The sequence below is a fragment of the Zingiber officinale genome, chromosome 6A (assembly GCF_018446385.1).
Source record: "Zingiber officinale cultivar Zhangliang chromosome 6A, Zo_v1.1, whole genome shotgun sequence".
In the NCBI taxonomy this organism is placed as follows: Eukaryota; Viridiplantae; Streptophyta; class Magnoliopsida; order Zingiberales; family Zingiberaceae; genus Zingiber; species Zingiber officinale.
This window is the reverse complement of record NC_055997.1, coordinates 95083808-95092467: the sequence shown is the minus strand read 5'-3', so window position 1 is coordinate 95092467 and position 8660 is coordinate 95083808. Positions and strand designations below refer to the sequence as shown.

The 8660-nt window shown below is 48.3% G+C and overlaps 2 protein-coding genes across 2 annotated transcripts; both read left to right on the top strand.

Moving 5' to 3' along the window:
• The first annotated feature begins 296 nt into the window (after positions 1 to 296).
• On the top strand, positions 297 to 2572 carry LOC121994209 (protein SOSEKI 2-like). The gene is made up of 5 exons (XM_042548323.1): positions 297 to 690; positions 773 to 842; positions 915 to 1027; positions 1116 to 1872; positions 2243 to 2572. The coding sequence occupies exons 1-5, from the start codon at positions 441 to 443 to the stop codon at positions 2349 to 2351; spliced, it is 1299 nt and encodes a 432-aa protein (XP_042404257.1). The 5' UTR covers positions 297 to 440; the 3' UTR covers positions 2352 to 2572.
• Positions 2573 to 3103: 531 nt separating this feature from the next.
• LOC121997004 (ethylene-responsive transcription factor RAP2-4-like) lies at positions 3104 to 4619 on the top strand. Its single transcript, XM_042551210.1, has one exon. It carries the CDS (start codon positions 3521 to 3523, stop codon positions 4400 to 4402), a length of 882 nt encoding a protein of 293 aa, XP_042407144.1. The 5' UTR covers positions 3104 to 3520; the 3' UTR covers positions 4403 to 4619.
• Positions 4620 to 8660: the final 4041 nt, after the last annotated feature.

Sequence of the window (8660 nt, the reverse complement as noted above, 5' to 3'; positions counted from 1 at the left end):
CCAGCTTTAAGCCGAGGCCTCATCAATGGCGGATGGCACTTATCCTAAAACAGGGGCATGGGGCGAATGTCAACGCTGGGACCTCATGCTCTTCATCAGTCTGCTTTGCTTCGCTCCGCTCCTGTTTGAACCTTTGGGTGAATGGTTAAATGAGTAATTTCATATTGTCTTTGTGTTCGTATCGAGTTGGTGCACTAGAATTCGAGATATTATGAGAGCGCAAAGGCGATGAACTTGAATTTTGGAGGAAAATGAAGATTGAATATAAGAGAAGGCAATGTACTCGATTGAAACTGATATAAATAAGTCGAAACAGGGCGTCAGCTGCTTTCGATGTGCAATAGGAACACTCTTCTTCCTCAACCCATCGCTTTCACATCCCCGACCTTTATCACTTTACCTTGTCCACAACGTCTTCTTTCCTTTGTGGCAAACTGGCAATGGAAGTCGGAGGTGGAAGAGACAGGCGACGATTAAGCAGCAGGGAAGCGAGTCCCGACCGAGCTAGACTCACCTACTCCCATCAACAGCAACCTCCGCCGCAGGCGCCGCAGCAGCAGCTGCAGCAGAGGTTTGCAAGACCTCTTCGCAAACTACAAGTGGTGTACTACCTCTGCAGGAATGGTCAATTGGAGCACCCCCACTTCATCGAGCTCCCTTACCTCCCCAACCACCAGCTCCAGCTCAAGGGTGCATCCCGTCATCTTCTTCCTCTTCCATTTTAATTAATCATCTCGTTTAGCTCTCATTCTATCGTCCTCTTCTCCGACAGATGTGATCGAAAGACTGAGTTTTCTAAGAGGCAAAGGCATGCCTTCGCTCTTCTCCTGGTCGTGCAAGAGGTAGTCAATCCCCTGTTTTAGTGCTTGCTTAAGTTCTTGAAAAAAAGTTGTCATTTTTACTAATTTTTGAAGGAGCTACAAGAATGGCTACGTGTGGAATGACTTGGCTGATAATGATGTAATCTACCCCGCCGACGGCGTCGAGTACGTGCTCAAAGGCTCCGAGATCTTCCCTGGCGCTTATGGTATTTTTTTCTCTCCTGCTTTTAGAGATGGTTAATTTAGATTTGTGGAATTTATTTTGATCGGTTTTACTTGGATTGGGAATGGTAGATCGTTTCCAACATCTTCCGGCAAGCAGCCGGCAGCCAAAAGCACTGCTTGCGCCTCGGAAGCTCCGTTTGGAGTTTGAGGACGACGACAAAGCAGAGGGTGTGGATGACGAAGCAACAGAGGAGGAGAGGATGGGAAGTAAGCTCGCCGTAGGCGGGAAGAAGCCTGTTGGATACTCGCGGCTCCGTGGGGTTTCCACGGAGGAGATGGAGCGAGTCGACGGCCGGGTGGCGACTCACCACCACGCCCCCACCGAGCTTCCCCTCGACGATTCATCCCCTCTGTCGTCGTCCTCCTCCGACAAGCCGCCCAACCATGCTTACCCCGCAGCTGTTGCTGGCGGCGGCGGCTCCCAGCGATTCGAGGACGTCAACTCGGCGCCGGAACTAGGCCTGTCGCGCAACTCGGTCCTGCTCCAACTCATTGCCTGCGGCTCGGCTGCCCTCAAGGGAAGAAGCACCCCGAGCAGCGGGGCGGTCAAGGCAGCTGCAGCAGCCGCCAACTCCGCCTCGGCCGCCGCCGCCGCAGCTTCCGGCGGAGGCGAGCGTCACATCAGCGTGCTGCACCGCGGTGCGCTAAGTCGACTCGCTGGCCGAGCGGCCGACGACGAATCGCAGTGCTACTCGGAGCACCCGCGCTACTGTCATCCCCTGGTCGAGGACAAGGAGTACTTCAGCGGCAGCATCGTCGAGCGCAGCAGAGGCGGCGGCCCGCCGGAGCCTGTCCTCCAGAAATCTTCTTCTTACAAAGAAGAAAGGTTAATTACACTTTTTCCATCATTGATTTGCTTCCATTCAATCTTCCTAACATTAATTTTTTTTTTTTCAAATTTTCAAAAACTTTCACTTATAGCTTGGTAAACTTGATAAATTCTATTTCCAATCATATAATTTCATTCTCTCCCTAACAAAAGAAATGATTTTTAACTTCAAGAGGGCAAAGCAAAAAAAAAAGACTTACAAAACTTTAGATTCCTGCTCTACTGTTGCAGAGTTCGACTGCAACTCGAAATCATCATTCAAACTGACGTTCTAGAAGCACACGCTTCCGAGTTTGGACTTTTTTTTGTTTCTGATATCTCAAACAAGATTTAGAAGAAAAAAAAACATACATTGCTGATCATGCAGGAGCGCGAAGCTAGGGATTGCAGGAGACGAAGAGAGAGCAGCAGGAAAGGAGGAGGCGAGAGGGAAATGCATTCCGGGGCGGAGGAGGTGCTCTGTCAAGCAAGTGTAGTAGTGATGGCAGCAACAGCAGCAGCAGGTTTTCTGAGGAGGAAGATGCAGCCGACTATTAGTGTGGAAGGAGGAACAGTGGCGTTTAATTACGAACTGTTCTGAGACTCAGAGGATGTGGATATCTTTCTGTGGATTCTGTGGTCGATTTTGTATCTCAACTAGGTCTTAGGTGTCTCGTCTGGGTTAACAATTATTCTGCCTTTTATATATAAAAAATATTTCGAGCTTCACGATGCCGCTGCTTAATTAGCACGTTACTTGGTTCGTCGACAACAATGAGCCAGTAAGAGTAAATTTTTTGAAGAATCTCTCTCCATAATCGAGTCGAATCTAAGTTAAACAAACAAAACTGTGTCCATGTGCTGCTGCACATGGAGTTCAGGAGCATGGGCGAGGAACCACGTGAACTACTGACTTGCAGCAACGCAGGCCGTTGTTCTAGTTATTGCAACTGCTCATTCCGATGGGCGGCTCACCGATTGTTTTAATATATAAAATTGTTCGCCAATCACGTCTCGCCACCTAGCTTCTATAGCTTACTCTTGAAATGTGACTAGGCTCATCCGTCCGCATCTATATCGGATTTAGCCAAATTCAAGCCGGACGCGCTTTATGACTACTGCCAGCAGTCGGTAGCTTCTGGACAGCTGCCGGTCGAATTGCAGTTTACGGTGCACGTGGCGTGCGTCTATTCGCCAAAGGCAGAGGCAAATCTCCTATTAATACCTTCCGCTGGTCTCCAGTTCATCGCCACCAGCGAAGAAACAAAGCCTTTGCCCACACTATCGGTGAGCTGAGAGATCCCCTGATTCCTTCGCGTGTGAAAAAAAATAGAGGGAAAGGTTCGATCTTTACTCTGATTCCTTCTTCTTCGACCTCCGATCTGTGGTTTTCTTTATTTTATTTTTCCATTTTCCTGTTCTGGTTTTATGTCCGTTCTGATCTAGCTTTAGCTTGAAAGAGGGCTTTTTTCATACCCTCAGGTCGATTCCTATCCTTCTTTTTTCTAGCTTTTTGATCGCAAGAGGCTACCTTTTTCAGCTAGACCTCGTTCTCGATCTCTTTCTTACTCGCGATCTACAACTTTTTTAGGTTCTTTTACACCTCAGTTTGTTAATTGATTAGGGAAAAGCAGTAGCTTTGCTTGCTTTGCTTTACAGATCAGGCATGGCGACAGCCATAGATTTGTACAGTAGTATACCAGTTTTCTCCTCGTCAGATCCATTGAGAGAAGCTCTTGAGCCTTTTATTAGAGCTGCTTCCTCTCTCGATCCACTCTCTTCCAGTTTCTCCTCCTTCTACCTTCCTCAAAACCCTAGCTTTGAACTTGCCATGCCTCTTGGACACGCCACAGAGATGCTTCCTCAAAGTCCTAGCTCGGTTGGGCTTAATTGCCTCTCCCCTGCTCAAATCCAGCAGGTACAGGCGCAATTCCACCGTCAGCAGCTTATTCAGGCGCCCGCCGACCGCCGGAGCCAGAGGAATATAAACTCCCTCGCCCCCCAGCCGCCGCCCATGAAGCGCAAAGGGTCTCCGACGAAGCCCGCGAAGCTCTTCCGCGGTGTTCGGCAGCGGCACTGGGGCAAATGGGTGGCGGAGATCCGCCTCCCTCGCAACCGCACCCGCCTATGGCTCGGCACCTTCGACGCCGCCGAGGAGGCCGCCTTGGCCTACGACAAGGCCGCGTTCATGCTCCGCGGTGACGGTGCGAGGCTCAACTTCCCGGAGTTCCGGCACGGCGCGGCGCACCTGGGGCCGCCGCTGCACCCCGCGGTGGACGGCAAGCTCCAGGCCGTATGCCACACCCTGGGGATCTCCGGAAAGCAGGGGGCCACCCCGCCGTGCCCGGTGGCCAGTGAGGGGAGCACGGAGGACAACAAGTCTGATTCCTCCTCATGGGCCGAGGAGGAGGAGGACTCGTCAGCCGCCGAGCCGGCGATGCAGCACTTGGACTTCACCGAGGCACCCTGGGACGAGTCGGAAACCTTTGTGCTGCGCAAGTATCCATCGTGGGAGATCGACTGGGACTCCATTCTCTCTTCAGATTAGCATCACGCTCATGGCCTCTTCTTCTCTTTTCAGTTCAGCAGTAGTAGAAATTGTTGCAGTGTGATGCAGTAAAACATCATGGTTTGCTGATTTTTTGAGGCAAAACCATGAAGTCTGCCATCTCGATCTTCATAACTCTCATTTGTGTATATCGTGATCTGATAAATCTCTGCTGTTTGATATATATTTACATCGAAAGGTCTGTGTTCATTGCAAACTGTTGTTTGTTAGATATTGTTTGCCAATTATCTACTTAAGATTTTTCTGAAGAAATTACTCCACAATGTAATCAATCTTTTCAAGACCTCAAGTCATCCAGCAAGCTCCTAGCTGAAGTCAAATAGAGCTATTAGTGAGTTAAAATTGGTCATCTCTTAAAACCGAGTCCATTTCAATGAGAGGTTTGTAAAATTCAAAAGGTTGAATGAAGTTTGTAGTTTAAAAGTAGTATTGAAAATTTCTTGAAATTAATATTATATGCATGAAGCAATGTAATTTATATTATGAATTGGATCATGAAAAAAAAACTCATTTAGTGCTATTAGTGATGTTTCAAGAAACTTTGATTTGGCATATTGAAAGAAATTATAGAAAAAAAAAATATTTAGAGCTGTAGCCATTAATGAAGCTCTAAATTCAAATAAATTTAACTTGGACAAGATAAAGGCTTCTTAAATTCAAATAAAATTAACTTGGACAAGATAAAGTATTAGAGTATCTATATTAGTTATTTTATCTAAAGTTTTTATCCTAAATTTTAGATAGATTAGTTAAATTTTTTTTGCATCAGTTAATTTCTTTATTTTCTAAATTTAAATTTGATAAATAGTGAATGAAGTCTCTATCCTAAAAGTATAATAATATTATTTTTTTTCAATCTCTTTTTTTTTACTCATTCCGTAAATATAATAGAAAAAAAAAAGAGAAGAAAATAATAAAAATTTAAAGATAATAGAATTTTTATGGTAGTTGATGGAGTGTATAATGAAAAATGATTGTTTAAATTTAATAGAATGAGTTATTTATCTTAAATTTTAGATATAGTAATAGAGAAATTGATATAAATGCACTTACTACGTGCTCATGTGCTGACTTTTTTTCTTCTTCTCTTATACATTTTAGTGGTTGGATGAAGTGTTAGTGCTTAGATAATATAATTAAGGAAGAGCAATAACTTTTTAAACCTATTAATAACTCTCATCGTGTGTAGGTTAGCAAATTAGTTATTAAACCTATTAATAAGTAGGTTAGCAAATTAAGTTGCGTTTGTGCATAGTAAGTCAACAAGCACTTGAAACTTGATGGCATTTACTTTATAAATGTCATAGCACTTGGGGTAATAGCGTTGACTTATCCATGGGAAGCTATATGAATGCTTCAAAGTGGGTAATGATTTCATGGAAGTCACTCATTTACATACTTTCTAAAAAATTAGATAGGATAAGTGATATAATTACTCAAAGTGCTTCTCTTGCCCAAATCATTTGTGCCTAATAAAAAAGTATACATTATTGGTGATCCGGCAGTAGACCCAGGGTAGGCTAACTAAGCGAGCCGAGCAGCTGGGGTAGGTCCGAGCGGAGCTAGAGTTAACCCATCCAAGGGCTTGGGTTTCCGACGTCAAGGCTGGGAGATCGAAGGGCCGAGCGGTAGTCCGCTCGGCAGAAGCATAAGGGCCGAGCGGGAGTTCGCTCGGCAGAAATATGGGCGAGGGTAAAAGGTAGCCGAGCGGCTCATCCGCTCGGCCCTGGATCTAGGATGTTAGCAGGAGCATGTCTGATGATTAGGCCGTACACAAAATCGCACGATGGAGGATCTCGCCGTCACATCGTGAAATGGTCGGTACAGTAGCAGTATGGTCTCATGAACATCTTCCTGATAGATCCATATTTGGGCATGGCCCTTCTGACAGACCCATACTTGAGCATGGTCAAAGGCATGTTGTTGATTTGACCGGGGCATTCGGGTCTCCTCCAAAGGTCTATATAAGGCCTCCATTTCTTCACCGGAGGTATGAAAAATCTTGATTTGGGAACCACCTTTTTGTTATTCCTCGCCTGACTTGAGCGTCGGAGGGCCGTCGCCGGGACACCCCTCCCGGCCCGGTTTTGTTGCAGGTTCACCGGAGCATTCGAGGATTCCGCAGGAAACGCCACGTGCCCAGCGTCCCTTGACTCCTGATTCGGACAGGATCAAATTGGCGCCGTCTGTGGGAACGCTCCTGCTTCCGATCGGAAACAATGGACGAGGCTGGACGACAGCACACGGTGACGCTTTCAAGGGAGGAACTCGACGCTCTGGTCGAGATAAGGGCCGCCAAACTCGTGGAGCAAAAACAAAAAGCATCCGCCGAGCAACAAGCGACATCTGCGTCTGGTGGCCGAGCGGAAGCACCTCAAGCCACCATCGCATTCCATCGGGCCCTATTTCGCACCCCTGAAGCAGCACCAGCTCGAAGAGATAGAGGCTCTTCCTCAGACGAAATGCCAAGACGGGATGACAGAAAAGGGAAAGCCCCCCGGACGGACTCATCTCCCGAGCGGACCAACCGCCAATTTTCGGAAGCCATTCTGCGAGATCCTTTGCCCAAGCACTACGTGCCCCCTACGATCGGCGAGTATAATGGAACAACGGACCCGGATGATCATTTGGGTAAGTTTGATAATACCGCCACGCTCCACCAATACACTGATGGAGTGAAGTGCCGAGTCTTCCTTACCACGCTCTCGGGATCGGCTCAGCGGTGGTTCCGTAGACTGCCGGACGGATCCATCACAAGCTTCAAGGACTTCCGAACGGCCTTCCTCCACCACTTCGCCAGTTATCAGAAAACAAGCGTCAGCTTGTTCGCCATCAAACAAGAGCCAAAGGAATCGCTTCGAACTTACATCCAGCGATTCAACCAAGTGGCGATGGACATCCCAACAGCCACATCGGAAACGATGATGAACGCCTTCACACAAGGCCTTGTTGATGGGGACTTCTTCAGATCGCTCATCCGAAAGCCGCCCCGAGACTATGATCACATGCTACATCGGGCCAACGAATACATAAACGTGGAAGAAGCGCAAGCCGCTCGGAAAAAAGAAGCTCCAACCGAGCGTGCACTTATTCATGCCGAGCGGAAGCAGCACTCCGCTCAGCAACCACCTAGAGGACCAAGGGCTGAAGCAATTCGATCTCCCCACACCAGATCGCATGTACAAGAAGTGGATGCCGCTCGGCCCAAGCCAAAGAAGAGGTGGACTCCTATGTTCTGCTCCTTCCACCAGTCAGATACGCACAACACGAGAGATTGCCGGAGTCTTCCCTTCGTGACTAATCCCGTTCCCAGGAGGGCTGAACGCCGGTCTCCCCCCCGTGACAGGAGGCAAAGGGCTCAGGAAGCCGACCGGACCCGCATGGAGAGGCAACATCACCAGACGCCCGATCGGCACCGATCACCCAGACAAGAGAATCGTCGGGCGTCTAGGGAACGGTCCCGACCATCCACTCGGGAGGAAGAAAACAGGAGCAATATTTCCCGGGGCGAAATCAACGTTATTGCTGGCGGGCCGACCGGAGGAGACTCCAACCGAGCAAGAAAGGCGGGCGTCCGGCAGCTGCAGATCCACGCGGTCGGCTGTAGCCAAGAGCGGGCGACCGGACCAGAAATCACTTTCGGGCCCGGGGATTTAGAAGGAGTAGAAGTACCCCATGACGACGCGTTGCTCATTAAAGCGGTAATAGCAAATTACACCATTCACCGCATATTTGTTGACACAGGGAGCTCGGTCAACATCATATTCAAGAAGGCGTTCGATCAGTTGCAAATTGATCGAACCGAGCTGCTGCCCATAATAACCCCGCTCTACGGGTTTACGGGCAATGAAGTTCAGCCGGTCGGACAGATTCGGCTGGCCATCTCACTGGGAGAAGAACCGCTCCGGAGGACCAGGACAATAAACTTCGTGGTGGTCGACTCTCCATCATCTTACAATGTCATTCTGGGACGACCGGCGCTCGGCGAATTCCGAGCGGTTGTCTCAACCTTCCACCAGAAGATAAAGTTCCCCGTGGAGGACAAAGTTGGAGAAGTGCGGGGAGATCAACTAGCAGCTCGGCGTTGCTATATAGAGATGATCCGAGCAGAAGCTTCTTCCGCTCGGAAGGTCCCCCGAATTGAGGTGCACGCCATAACTGAGAAACCCCCTGCTTTAATTTATGATGAAAAGGAGGAAGTTCAGATCCATCCGACCCGATCGGAAGCCACCACTTT